Source organism: Notamacropus eugenii, chromosome 5 (assembly GCF_028372415.1).
Source record: "Notamacropus eugenii isolate mMacEug1 chromosome 5, mMacEug1.pri_v2, whole genome shotgun sequence".
Classification (NCBI taxonomy): Eukaryota; Metazoa; Chordata; class Mammalia; order Diprotodontia; family Macropodidae; genus Notamacropus; species Notamacropus eugenii.
Genome location: NC_092876.1, coordinates 274,780,223 through 274,795,513, shown reverse-complemented (window position 1 = coordinate 274,795,513; position 15,291 = coordinate 274,780,223). Strand labels below are relative to the sequence as shown.

The 15,291-nt window shown below is 38.6% G+C and overlaps 1 protein-coding gene across 1 annotated transcript in view; it reads left to right on the top strand.

Annotated features, from left to right (window-relative positions):
- Window positions 1–804: 804 nt before the first annotated feature.
- Window positions 805–15,291, top strand: part of CRTAM (cytotoxic and regulatory T cell molecule) — a 36,623-nt gene continuing 22,136 nt past the window's right edge. The window contains exons 1-2 of the mRNA XM_072612914.1: window positions 805–903; window positions 12,485–12,631. Of these exons, the coding sequence (XP_072469015.1) occupies window positions 855–903; window positions 12,485–12,631 (196 nt within the window). The 5' untranslated portion in view covers window positions 805–854. The remainder of the gene's footprint in view (window positions 904–12,484; window positions 12,632–15,291) is intronic.

Here is a 15,291-nt window from a genome sequence, read left to right as displayed (position 1 = left end):
TAGGCCCAGAGCTCTATCCACTGGGCCACCTAGCTGCCCCTAATCCTCTCTTTCCTACTATGCCACCTTAAGAAAGTCATTCCATTTCTCTGGGCCTCAGTTTCCGCATCCACAAAGTAAGGAGGTTAGATTAGAATGATCTCTAACATTCCGTATGACTCTAAATCTAGAACTTTTAAATATATTTTGAGACTTAGGAAGTAATGCAGCATGAAGTACATAGTAGTTCACTGTCAATAATGATTAGCTAATATAAATGAGAAGCAGCAAAAAATTTTTAAAAAATGGAAGATTTGGGATAGGCCTAGGAGTCAGGAAGACCTGAGTTCAAGCTATGCCTCTGAAACCTAACTGGTTTTGTGATTGTTTCTTAACTTCTCAGTGCCCCAGACAGCTCTCAAAGACTGTAAGTTACTAAACAAGCAGCCAATACACATCAGTGGAAGCAGTTTCCACACTAGAAATTCCCCACATTTTTGTAATCTTTGATCTGGACTGAAACAAAAAGAAACGTAAGAATATTGCTGACAGTAAAACACAAATAGTTTGAATGTTTAAAGAAATTTAACTGAGTTTACCAATATTTCACATACACATTGACATTTAGTTTTGCAATGGCCACATCAGTCACACCTTTAAAAGAAGAGACCACAAGGTCAGTCCCCCAAATTTTCCAACATGACGGTGTTTATGGGGGCTGCAGCCTAACGAGGGGGCCACGAGAGGAAACGTAGGACTTGATCCACATGAGGTCATGGTTAGTCTGCCTCTTTCCCTTAAAAAGAAACCACTCTTTATTCTGTGTTTTCAGAGCTAAGAGGAAGTTGATAGTGTCACAGACAACTCTTCACACTATGACTTGGTGGACAGTTCTCAGCCTGTTAGCTTGGTTCCCCTTGCAAGGTAAGGAGATAACATTAGAAGAAGAGATTATTTGTCTACTATTTAATCAAGCCTTTGATTTTCCAGCTTAGTAAGTCGACAGTTTTTATGGGAACACCTGTATGAAGATATCTCAGAAGTGGGTTGGTTTTGGTCTTGGAATATGCTCAATCTTTATGGATCCTCTCTATGATTCATAAAACCTTCAAACTTGTTTTTGAAATATACTGTTGCATAATTTAATTTGTTAGCCAACTAAAATAATTTCTATGGACTCTCTAAAGATAAGCGATATCATTTGCCCTGTTCCCATAAGGCGATACAAATGGATTAAATGCCAGCCAGTCAATCAGCATTTATAAAGTGCCCTCTATGGGTCAAGCCCTGTGCTAAGTGCTAGGGATAGAGAGGCAAAAGAGAAGTCTCTGCTCTCAAGGTACTCATAATCTAATGGGTCTGTCTGTGTTTGTCCTTCATTTTCAAAGAAGACCATGACATCAGAGAAATGATGACATGCCTGGCACTTGACTTTGTTGTGAGGGAGGGAGAGCTGTGCAAGGTCACCAGCCTCACTTCTCCTCCTGGGTCATCTGCATCCAATGACCACATATTCATCAGGGGTAAGATAACATGCAAGCAACTATATACCAACAGGTTACAAATAGGATAAATAAGAAATAATCAACGGAGGTAAGGCAATAGAATTAAGAGGGAATAAAAAGTGGGATTTTAGCTGGGACTTAAAGGAAACCAGAGAAGACAGGAGACAGGGATGAGGAGGGAGAGAAGTCCATGTGTGAGGGACAGCCAGTGAAAATGCTTAGGGTTAGGAGATGGACTGTCTTGTTTGAGGAATTATAAGAAGGTCAATGTCTCTTGATCAAAGAGTATGGATGTGTTTAAGGTGTAAAAAGATGGGAAAGGTGGGGGTGGGGTGGGAAGGAGTAGGTTATGAAGGGCTTTGAACTCCAAACAGATCATTTGACATATAATCCTGGAAGTGATAGGAAGTCACTGGAGTTTATTCTGGGATGGGGGGACGTAGGTAATGACATGGTTGGACCTGCACTTTAGGAAAATCACTTTGATAACTAAATGGAGGACAAACTTGAGTGGGGAGAGACTTGTGGCAGGCAGACCCACCAGCAGGATATTGCAATGTGTCCCAGGATGAGGTGATAATAGTCTATACCACAGTAGTGACAGAATCAGAGGTAAAAAGAAAGCATATTTAAGAGATCTTATAGACATAAAATTGACAAGCCTCAACAACAGATTGAATGGGGGAGGGGGGTGAGAGAGAGTGAAGAATCAAGGATGACACCAAGGTTGTCAACCTGAGTGAGAAACAGGGCAATTTAGAAATAGAGAAGGTTTGGAAAGAAAGAGAATGAGTTCAGTTTTGGACATGTTTAGTTTGAGATGTCTACAGGACATCCAGTTCAAGATGTCTAATAGGCACTTATAGATATGAGACTTGAGGTCAGGAGAGAGATCAGGGCTAGATATATAGATCTGCAAGCCATTAGCAAGAGCCCTAAATTCTACTATCCTAAGTACAAATATTTAACAGAACTGATGATGATATAGGGAACTGAAACTTTACATTTATTTTACAGAATCTATTTTTTTCTTTTTAACTTCCCTCTGTTTTCATATTTGATCTTTGTGGTGAATTACCACAAGGATTATGAGGTTTGGGTTTTTAAAAAATGATTATTTTTCAGGAATAAACTAATTTTAGTACAAGTACTGCTCACAGGCAAGGAGATGGACTAATTGAACTGTCAAGGTTTTTTCCAGACATGATGCTATGATCTCTGCTGACATCAGTGTCTTAATTCAGTATTCCCAGTGCTTAGCCCAATTCCTGGCATACAGCAAGTACAGTAAATTCTTATTTGTTATTGATCAATTGAGGCAAATAGGTGGCAGAGTGAATAGAAGGCTAGACCTGAAATTAATAATACCTGAGTTCCAATTCTGCCTTAGATGCTAGCTGTATAACTCTGGGCAAATCATTTGACCTTCGTCTGCCTTGGTTTCTTCATCTGTAAAAATAAAGATAATAAGAGTACCTACTACCCACATTTGCTATAAAGATCAAATGAGATAATATCTGTAAAATGCTTTTCAAACCTTAAAGTACTGTGAATGCAATCTATTGTTATGGCTACAATTACTTCATATATCAAAACAGAATTGTGAGACTTAATTTTCAAAGTCTTCTTCTTTGTTTAAACATGAGCCCTACCATTTAAAGACTACTGAACCACTGTAGGATATTTTTACTCTGCTCTGGAACTTGCTATTTCCAATCCAATATCATTGGGCTGTTCAGGTGAGGGAATAGTGTTTGAGTTCATACATGGTCTGCTATACTGATTTATAAAAGGTGGGGATTACATCTTTCAACTCTAGAATTCTTTGAAAATGTTAAAATAGACATTAGCAACTATACTGGTTTTAATATGTATACCTCTCACTGAGTGATTGTGGTTGCTGTTTGTTGGGAACAGGTATTGTCTGTGACTTTGCTTCATGCTTTTTCTCAGAGCCATCCTATGGCTGTGTTATATGATGGTCATGGGGTCAGTACCAATTAGTTCCACTAGTTAGAGTATAGAGTTCATTGACTCCAGGCCATGGCTTTCTTTTCCATATAAGTCAGGATGTTCTTTTTTTTTTAAATAGTTTTGTTCATTTTGAGTTCTGAGCTATCTCCCTCCCTCCCAACCCCACATTAGAGAAGGTGAGCATTAGATGGAAAGACAGATAGATATAGATATCTGTCTCCTCTCTGGAGGAGAATAGAATTTTCCTTTATAAGTCCTTCACAGTTGATTTGAGTATTCACATTATTCAGAATAGTTTAGTCTTTGAGCAATATTGCTGTTACTGTAATGCAATGTTCTCTTGCTTTAGCTTATTTCACTTATTTTACTCTGCATGTCAAGATGTTCTCAGGCCACAGTCAGTAACACTATACCCAGTCAATTCACTGTCTTACCAATATATACTATTGGTCACAGAAGGAATAGAAGAGAATGTGAATAAATATTATTCTGGGACTGAAATCCAGCACTAATATTGGAAAAAACAATTCCAGATCATGCCGGGTCTCAAGTGAGAAAAACCTGAGTTCAAATCTGGCCTCCGACATTTACTAGCTATGTGACCCTGGACAAGTCACTGAACCTCTGTATGCCCTGATCCACTGGAGAAGGAAATGGCGAACCACTCCAGTATCTTTGCCAAGAAAACCCCATGGACAGTATGGTCCATGGGGCCATGAAGAGTTGGACACTACTGAATAACAAGAAAAATTCAAGGACAAACTTGCTGTTTGTATTTCTTTAATCCACTTGTCCTCTATAAGTATTTTATACAATGAGAGGCAGTGAGGTGTAGCTGCTGGAGAGCCAGCCTTGGAACCAAGAAGACTTGGGTTCAGGTCCCACCTCTGATGGCTGTGTGATCCTGAGTACTAAGTCATTTCTACTCAGTGCCCTCAGAGGTATAAGACTTGCTCCCACAAAAGTCTTTAGTAGAAGAACTAGATTAAAATGTAATTGAGAATTATTTAACAAAATAAACAAAAATATGATACATTTGTTGTTGTCCAGTGTATTTGACTCTTTGTGACCCCATTTGGGACTTTCTTAGCAAAGATACTGAAGTGGTTTGCATTTCCTTCTCCAGATCATTTTACAGGTGAGAAAACTGAAGGTTAAGTATCTTTCTCAGAGTTGCACAGCCAGTGTCTGAGACCAGATTTTAGTTCATGTCTTTCTGACTCCAGGCCCAGTGCTCTATCCACTGTACTACCTAGTTACCCTAGAATACAACATAGATGTTAATTTGTGGTTTCCTAAATGAAACTGGATAGTGTATAGTTAAGAGAGAAAATATGTGGTACTGACTGAAAAAATGAAGTTGACTGCAGGGAAAATTGTGAAGTAACATGTTTCTTTTATCCTAATTCTCAAGACCAGAGTTTCCTGGTACCCTTTGTGCTCTCTTCAATCCAAATTCTCTGTCAGTGGGCTATTGGTGGAAAGAATCCAATGAATTAGTTTTCACTAATGCTAACAGTAAGTAGCTAAGTGGTCTTGTAAAATGGAGATAATAATCGTGCTTACCTCCCAGGGCTATTATGAGGATCAAGTGAGATAATATTTGTAAAGCATCTTGCAAACCTTAAAGGGCTATGTAGATGTTAGCTCTTATTATTAGTAGTATGTTACCCATCCTGGGGATACTTGAATTTGACAAAGAAGGATTCTTAAACTCAAAGGAAAGCATCTAATAAGGAAATTTTAAGAATCATCAATGGCGTTATAGAGAAGGTATTGGGTAGAGCCTTTATAATGCACCCCCATTCACATCAGCTACATCATCTCAAAGGATATTTTCTTAAACTATTTAGCTAGCTGGGTAACTCAGCTCATCTGATCTCTTCTGTTCCCCGCCCCCATCCCCCCTCCTTCTCCTCTCCAAAGGAAGGTAAATTTGGATGGCCAGAGAACACCCAGGTGACTTGGAGTTTACAGGCCAGATTCCTTCCTTCCTTCCTTCTTTCCTTCCTTCCTTCTTTCCTTCCTTCTTTCCTTCCTTCCTTCCTTCCTTCCTTCCTTCCTTCCTTCCTTCCTTCCTTCCTCCCTGCATCCCTCCCTACCTCCCTTCCTTCTTTCTTTTTTGTCTTTCCCAAAAGCTTAAACCCAGTGAACTCTGAGGCTCATGCATCACACAACAATAGGTCCCTGCCCAAACTCTACTTAATGCCTCTTTTTGAGGACCCTCCTGGCTTCAGAGTGATTATTAATAGTAACTGTGGCTCTTTCCCTCCCAGCTTGATTTACTTGTTCTTTTCCTTTGCTCATTAAAGTGGCCATTCCCTGATTACTTCTTAAAGAGGCCTATGCACTAAATGGGCATTACCTCACTCTGAGTACCTGAATAGACCAAAGCCTCCCATGGCATCCTGGGCCTTCTCCACTCATCCTGATGAATATCTGGTCACTGGATCCAGATGGTTCAGGAGGGGAAAGTGAGGCTGGTAACCTTGCACAGTCCTCCCTCACTCCAAACAAAGGCAAGTGCAAGTCATGTCATCATTTCTTTCATGTCATGGTCTTCTTTGAAAACGAAGGACAAACATAGACAGACAATCAAGCACAGTGGTTGACATATAGTTAAGTGCTATGTAAGCCCTAGTTATTATTATTATTAATTATTATTATATCGCATTGGAAGATACTTTTAAAGTTGGTCCTGATTATGGGAGTTCAGGGAAGAAAGAGATTGGGATAAAGTGGAGCATTTAGAGAACATTTCCTTGTAGATATAGAACTGTAGCTGAGCCTTAAAGAATAAAAAGGATTTAACTAAGCAGAAAGAAATAAGGGTATCCCAGGCAAAGGGGATAGCATAGGCAAAAAATCTGAGTTCCAAGGACAGTAAGGAATCTAGTTTGGTTAGATTACAGAATAAGTTTGGGAGAGTAGTGAAAGATATGACTGCATTACCAGGGTGAGCCTCATTATTGAAATCCTTGAATGCTACACTGAGAGATTTGAACCTGGTGCAATGGACCATAGAAGACTCTAGGTTCCCAAGGAGGGACATTGACAGATGAAAATGGCCTTTGAAGATGCAGAGATCAGGAAGACCATCTAGGAGGCTTTTATAGTGATAAAGGAATGAAGTAATGTGCTTCTTGTGTATAAAGTGGAGATAGCAAGAGCTGAATTATCTGCCTCACAGGGTTGTTGTGTACCTATGTTAAAGTACTTTATAAATGTGGGTTACTTTTATTAAGGGGCAGCTAGGTGGCACAATGGATAGAACACAGTGGCTGGGAATCTGGACTCCTCTTCCTGAATTTAAATCTGGCCTCAAACACTTACTGACTGTGTGACCCTGGGCAAGTCATTTAACCCTATTTGCCTCAATTTCTTCATTTGTAAAATGAGTTGGAGAAGGAAATAGCAAACCACTCTAGTATCTTTGCCCAGAAAATCCCAGATGGAATCAAGAAGATTGGACATAAAGAAACAACAACAACTTTTATTAAATGAGCATATAGATCTAGCTGAAAAAGGAGATGAAGCACAAATTCTGTAAAGATCCTAAGTCAAAATGAAAGTAATAGCAGAGCACATTTACTGGAATAGGTCACCTGATCCTGAATATGTGGGAACTAAGTTATCAGTTTCTCTACCATAAATTCATTGAGTCTAAACTGATTTATATAGTTAGGTATTCTTTATAATTAAAAAGTGAACAACCTAGCAGCCTTTATTAAATTATATATTTTTCTTCTTTATTATCTCTACTTATTTTTTATCCCAGCTTGTGATTCCTGTTAGGTATAAGGAATTCCTGTTAGGGAAATTTCTCCACCCATGCAGCTGAGCACATTATAGTCATAAAGAGTTGCCTGGGGCATTAATTTAACTCACTTGCACTAGTTCACACAGCTTTTGTGTCTCAAAGGCAGGACTTCAAATCTGGACCCTTCATTCTCTCTCTCTGCCACCTCTCCTAAGTTTTGAGAATTAGAATACTATCTTTACAACGGAAGTTGAAATAGCCCTATCATTCAGCATTCTTTGAATATCTCAGAACCTATTAAACAGAGTAACTAAAAACTATAGAAATACACTTAAAATATATGGTCTTATTGTAAACTTCTACTTTTGGGTGATAACTTGAGATTGAACAATTTAAAGGACCAGTGTGGACTGATTGTACATCATTTAACCCTTCTGGACTATAGTTTCCTCATCCATAAAATCATGGTGTGTTCTCTGATGTCATGTAGCTCTGCTGTTCTATGACTCTATGGATGAAGGTGTGGGCAGCAGAAACAGGAAAACGCCAAGGTAAAACACATTTAGAAGGATGATCCAATCAAATTTAGTAACTGGTCAATGGAAAGGATAGAGTCAAAAATGAAAGAAATAGAAAATCTGGAAAGAGAAGATAGTTTCTTACGGAGGTCATAGACTTTTCAGAGGACTTTCATATACTCTGAATTATGTAGGTGACTAGGTGATGCAGTGAATGGAGCACTGGTCCCAGAATCAGGAAGTCTCCTTTTCCTTAGTTCAAATCTGCCTTGAGACAATTAGTAGCTGGGTGACCCTGGGCAAGTCACTTAACCTTGTTTACCTCAGTTTCCTCATCTGTAAAATGAACTGGAGGAGTAAATGGCAAACTACTTCAGTATCTTTGCCAGGAAAATCCCATAAGGAGTCATGTCAGAAAGAACTGAACACAATGGCAACACTTAGTATGTACTAAGATATTTACATTTAGCTGTCTACCCCCATTAGAAGGTACTCTCCTTGGGTATTTAGCACTGGTATATAGCAAGTGCTTAAGAAATACCACTTGATTAAGTGACTGGAGAACATGGACTGTGAGGATTGGGGGAGGAGGGAAGGAAGTTGTCCTTTTTGGTATTCCCAGACTTAGCAACACTACCTAACAATTAAGAAATGCTTGTTGACTTATGTGAAGAGTTGATTCCATTAAGAGTTGATTCCATTAAGTTCTACAAACATTTGTTAAACATCTACTATATCCAAAGTTCTGAGGATTCAAAAATAATACCAGAATATTCCTTCATTCAGTAAACATTTATTAAGAGCCTACTATGTGCCAGGCACTGAGAATACAAAAATGAGATGGTCCCTTTCTTCAAGGAACTTATATTCTGGTGGGTTTGGGTGGGATGAAGGGGAAACATAGGAAAAATAAACACAAAATATATTAAAATTAAATGGGGGCACTAGGGATCATGGGGTAGGGTAGGGAATCAGAATAGACTTTCTGTAGGAAGCTAGGAGATTCAGTAAAGTGGAGATAAGGAAGGAGTACATTCTAGGGATGGGTAAGAACAGCTGTGCAAGACACAGAGATGGGACATGATACAGGTCGCAGCAAGCAGGCCAAGGAACTCATATATGACTGGGTGGTTTATTTGAGAGAGGACAGAGAAAAAATATTAGAGGACCAGGGACAGAGACTTGGGAAACATAACAAGGAACAAAATTAGCCTGAACAACCAGTAAAGAAAATAAAGAAATAATACAGGGGTCAAAGAAAAACCAAGGTAATACAGAGCCATTAAATCCAAGGGAAAAGAAAGTTCCAAGAAATACAAAGTGGTGAGTCAAGTCAAATGCTACAAAGGAGGTTAAAAAGTGATGAGGAATGGCAAGAGGCTCTTAGATTTAATTAGAAGGAAGTCATGATTAACCTTCCAGAGGAAAGTGTAAGCAAGGTAATTGGTATTTCAGTCTGTTTGCAGACAGGAAGTGTGGTTTAATAGCTATAGCACTGGGCCCAGACTCAGGAGCTCAAATCACACTTCTAAAATTTACCAGCTATGTGGTCATGAGAAAGTCACAGTCTCACTGAGACTAAACTTCCATACCTATAAATGGCCAGTAATGACACCAGGAGTACTTTACCTTATAGGGTTGTGGAGATCAAAGGAAATCACATATGGAAATCTTTTTTACGTTTATAAAGTACTATAGAAAGAAGAGTACTGTCGAAAATTGGGTTTAGAGTAGGAGGATCTGAGTTCAAATTCTGTCTCTATTTCCCACTTCTGTGACCTTACTCCTCTCATTTTACCTTTCCTGGCCTTCATGTCATCTGTAAAATGGAATATATTACCTCTGAAATCCCAGGCAGTTCTAAATCTATGATAGGATCTGTAATTATTAAGAAGAAAATGAGCATAAAGAAAATGTCGCTAGTAGGAGTAGGCAATTGAAATTGGGCCACAAAAGGAAAGAAGGAACCAGACAAAAGCTTGAAGGGACAGCAAGTTAATCAAAGGTCTTTGTTTTTAAAGACAGACTAGACATGGATATTTTAAGGTAAAAGAAAAGAAACCCAGAGAGGCAAGGATAGATTGAAGCTATTTGAAAGGGATGGGCTAACTGTGAGATCTGGGTCTTAGGTGAAATGTGATTAGATGAGATTTGGAGAACCATTAGAAGAGTTAGCTTCAGGGTTCTTTTTGTTCAGTTACTAGAGGTAATGAAATTATAATAAGTGATACCTTACAACAGGATTAAGCATTTGCACAGTACTTTCATATCACCTCAGTTTTGCCATTTGCAATATACTTTCACATAGAATATCTAATCTGATCCTCAAAACAGCCCTGTGAGGTAGATGAGGACATATAGAAGTCCTGTTTTTACAGATGAGGAGAGAGGTCTAGGAGATTGAGTGACTTGGCCCCAACTTAACTTCTAGCTTTCATTATGTGACATGATTTTTTACTCGTGTCTAGGACCTAGTTTCCTTAGAATTGTCATCCCTGGAATACAATAAATAAACTATTTGCCATTGGCATCTATAAGATTCTCCCAGACCCCACATATATACCAAAAAAGAAATTGACTAAAAAATAAATTCTCTTAACTGCTGATTTTTGTAGCTCTTGCACATTCATTACTGTTCATAATTCCTTAAAAGTAGGTTTGTTCAAGGAGGCTGAACAACATTTTCATATGGGATCCAAATGCCATGGGATTATAAATTCTGACTAGTGTATATTCTGATTTTTATGGCTTCATCATAAACTTTTTCAAAAATGGACAAGAAGAGAATTTATTCATCCCTTCCTGTTTCTCAGCAATACATATCAAGCACTGGGAAAATATAGGGCTTTAGGGACTCCGAGAATTAAGTCAGTGCATTTCTAGGTCATGGAATTGATTTAAACACTGATAATCCAGAGTGATTGTAGTCTGCTCTTCAAATTCAAGAAACTTTTATTAAGTTTCAACTGTATGCAGTGCATACAAAAATCCACAAGCTAAACAAAATCCCAATTAGCTAGGTGGATTTGATTCCATGGGTGTTTATTAAGTACCTATACTAGGCACTGGGAGAAAAAAGGCAAAAATGAAAGCATTTCTTCCCTCAAGGAGCTTACATTCAGTGGGGAAATATGAAGATACACAGCTAAATAAATATAAGGTGATGTGAGTAAGAAGGGAACACTGAAAACCAGAGAGTCAAAGAAAGTTTCGCTCGGGAAGCAGTACCTTGAGCTGAGCTTTGAAAAAAAAGAGAATTCTGAGCAGCAAAAATGAAAAGAGAGAATATCATTCCCCACACTTTCCCATAGTTAACCATAATAACAATAACTCATATTCCTGTGGCACTTGAAGGTTTATGAAGCTTTTTCTTTACTACAGTCCTATGGGGTAAGGGATCTTGAGCCTCAGAGAGATTCAATGACTTGCCTGTGGTCACATCATTGATGGGGGTGAGACTCTGGACTTGAATTCCATTTTTTGTTTATTCCTCTCCTTCCACACTCCTTCTCTGCTCATGAGTTTCCTTCTTCTGGAATAACCTTCTCCTCCTATTGAAATCCTATCCCTTTTTAAGGACTAATTGAAAACACATCTCTTCCACAAAAGTTTCCCTAATAACTCCCTCCTCCAAATTTCGATAGCACTATACTATGGTACTTACCATAAGCTGCCTTGTATCATAATTAGTTTTGCAATAGAAACCTGATAGTAAACTCATGGGGGAGAGAAATAAAATACTCTCATGCCTCTTTGTCTCCTAAGATGTCTAGTATAGTGCTAGATACATAGCAGACATACAGTTAATACTTAATAAATGTTCATTGAGTTAATGAATAATTATAGAATGAATAATAATAATGATAATGAAAGACCAGCCAGGTGGCCCCATTTAGGCTCAGAATCAGGAAGGTCTGAGGTCACATTTGACTTCAGACCCTTACTAGCTGTGTGACCCTGTTCTCTAACCTCTGCCTACATCAGGTTCCTCACCTGTCAAGTGAGGATAATAGCACCCACCTTTTGGAGTTGTGTGGATCAAATGAGATAATACTCGTAAAGCACTTGGCAAACCTTAAAGTGCTACATCAATGTTAGTGATTATTATTAATGTTGAACCACCCAGCTAGAGGGATCCCCTCATGTATCACATTCCAAGTTGTAATACAGCCTTTTAATTACATGTGCCTTATCCCCATACAACAGTGTCATCTCCTTGAGGGTAGTTTTCTGTTTCATCTTCATATCCACGAGTGCCTAGCATAGCAACTTGAACACAGTAAATACATAACTTTTGATTGAATTAATAGGTTGAATGATAAACTCTATTGCTAAAGGGTAAGTCCACATACAAGATCTTACTCAGTTAAATGAAATCAAAGGCAAAATAGATTTAGAGCTTAAAAGGGATAATAGAGGTCATAGGATCAAAAAGTAATTGATTTCAAGGTCAAAGGGACCCCAGAGGTCATTGAGTCCGACCCCTTCTTATTATAGATAAGGAAACTGAAGCCCAGAGAGGTCAGCTGAATTGTCTGCCATCACACAGCTAGTAATGACTGAAGCAAGATTCAAATCCAGGGCTTGCTGACTTCAGATCCATTGCTCTTTTGCAACGTACAATACTGATATCTGATTCCCAAATAACATTTGGAACAACCCTGGGAAAAGCAGACTCATCTTCCCAAACATTATCAGCAGCAGCTGCATTATAATTAATCATCACCATAATCATTATTATTTTACAGAGGCTTCTTTGACTAATCACACAGAAACTCTCATAGTGGAGGAGGGCCAGATGCTCATTCTAAAATGTGTCATTTCTCAAGCTGAGGCATCATCCCTTCAATGGTTATCCCCCTCCGGGTTTACCATTTTTTTTAACAAGCATCCTGGTAAGTATGCAAGGTGAAAAAATATATAGAAATTTTGACTTAAAGGATTTTCCACTAATGAAGAATAAGCCAGTGGGTAAAGAAACAGTGAGTGAGTCATTGAAAGGGTGGGCTTTTCTACCCTTTCTATGGTAACATCTGAATCATCCCCCTCAGTGGCTCTCTGTATACTAACCTGTGTTCCTATTACTAACAGGAAGTTTGAAATGGAAACCCCACCAGAAAGATTTATGAAGGGGCCCAGCTTATAAAGTTCATTTTTATTACTACCAGCTTTCACTTTCTGACCTTCTGCAACTTGAAATGTTTGGCTGAATGTTGAATAACAGACAAGAGATTTACTTTGGGGCAGAAGTGTGCTGGCAAATATTTAACAAGCAGCTCTCTGGAGGGGAAATGCATGGATCCACAACACGCTTTTATGTTTAATCTGAACTGTTAACATTTTATCCATCACTTGCTTAAATCTAAACAATCAGAAAAAATATAAATCAGCCCCCGATTTATATTTGACTCTTTCTGAGGTACAAATGCTCATGCTGAAAATTGAATAATCATTTCTCCCAAACCCACAGGAGCTGTCTCCATTGTGTCTCCAAGGTTTGGTGGCCTTCATTTCTCCTGGAAATGTGTGTCTTTGACCTCTATGAGGAAGAAGATCCTTTGTTTTCCTAATCTGATTGGAAGAAAAGTTCTTGTGTAAAAACCATATCACAAAACTAGTTCCTTATTTATCTTATCATGTTTTGTTTATTATGAAGATAAGATAACTAACAACCTGTCAGTACATATTTCATTCCATGGGAAACTAGTGTTTTTCAGTTAATTCCCCTGGATTAATTTCACATAACCAGGGCCATAAATCTACTGGGACATGTGAAAGAGACAGAGGCTCACTGGAAAGAATGCTAGATTTGGAGTTAGAGAGGCTAGATTCAAATACCCATACTGTTAATCAATGCACAAACTTCTATTAAGAATGTATTATGTAGCAGGCACTGTGCTAGGCACTGGAAATACAAATGCAACAAGTAAAAATAGTCCTTACTGTCAAGGACTTTACATTCTAACTGAGGAGAAGCTAACCCCACACAGAAGTACATATAGAATAAACACAGATAAATAAAAGCACAGGGGATAAGGAAAGGCACTGAGTAGAAGGCAGTGCTTGAGCTTGGTCTGGGAGGAAGAGAGGGATTCTATGAAAAAGTAGTGAGGAGGATGTGCATACAAGGCATGTGGAATTTTCCTGTGCTACTTTTGAGCAAGTCACTTCTTTCTGGATCTGAGTTCTTACCTGTGTAAAATGAGGGGCTGGAAAAGATCATCTCTCAAGTCCCTTCAAAATCTATACGGCTGTAAGGACACTGATCTATTCTGAAACACTCAGGTCCTTACATGGAATTAAGTTGCAGTATAAGGATTTCACAGTGTCCTGTGTTCCTCTAGAATTCCCAGAACTGCAACAAATACTTTACTTTGGAATCTCTAGGCTTACTACCTCTGTGAACTTAGGCAAAATCATATAGGGGCTCAGTTTCCACATTTGTAAATTGAAGGGGTTGGACTAAGTGACCTCCCTGCTCTGTTTGAATGTGTGATCCTGGAATGAATCTGATGCCTAAGGATCTTAGGCTGAATCATCTTTGGAGCAGAAAAGAAAGAGAATCCATTGAGTGCCCTGTAGGATTCTCGCATCACCTGCCAATTACTTGTGGCCAGATGCTGATAGCATGAAGATCAATTAAAACCATTTTAGGTTGGCTTAATGTGAATAGCCAGACTAAAACATTAGAGGAAAGAGAAAGGGGGCATGGTCTCCTTCCCTTAATTTTTTATGTTTGCCTTATCTTTACAGATTTTTAATAGTATTTTATTTTTTCCAATTACATGTAAAGATAGTTTTCAACATTCATTTTCATTAGATTTTGAGTTTCAAATTTTACTCCTTTCCTCCCTCTCATCCCCCCTCCCCAAAAGGACAAGCAATCTGATATGATTGCTATATATGTGCAGTCATGGGAACATATTTCCACATTAGTCATGTTGTGAAAGAAGAAATAGAGCAAAAGGAAAAAGCCACCAAAAAAAGAGAAAAAAGTGAAAACAGTATGCTTCAATCAGCATTCACACTCCATAGTTCTTTCTCTGCGTGTGGACAGCATTTTCTGTCCTCAGTCTTTTGGAATCTTTACAGAATTTTTTCAACTGCCTCTTTGCCTCATTAGAATCTAACACGTCAGCAAAGCTATGGTTTGAGCCTGAGTCCTCTTATTTGAAGTCACTCAGTCAGTCAATGATCATTTATTAAGAGCATGCTATTGGCCAGGTACAAACAAAAAGAAAGGCAATCTGTCCTCCAGGAGTTTATTTTATAATAGGGGAAAACAATACATCAAAGGAAACTGAAAAGTGGAAGGAGAGAGAGAAGATACCCTTCAGGGACATAATGGAGAAAGACTGGCCATCCAGAGCAGAGCCCAGAGAGGAATAAAGGAGTGAACTTGCCTGGCCAGGAGAAATGACTTAAAATGGAGGTTCTGTGAGGAACTGACCAATCAGAAAAGTGAGAAGGCCAGGGGTAGAATGAATTTTGGGGGTGAAATCCCAACTTCTTGTCAATATCTTCTTGACAATCTTCTCTTTGTTCTATTTTATAA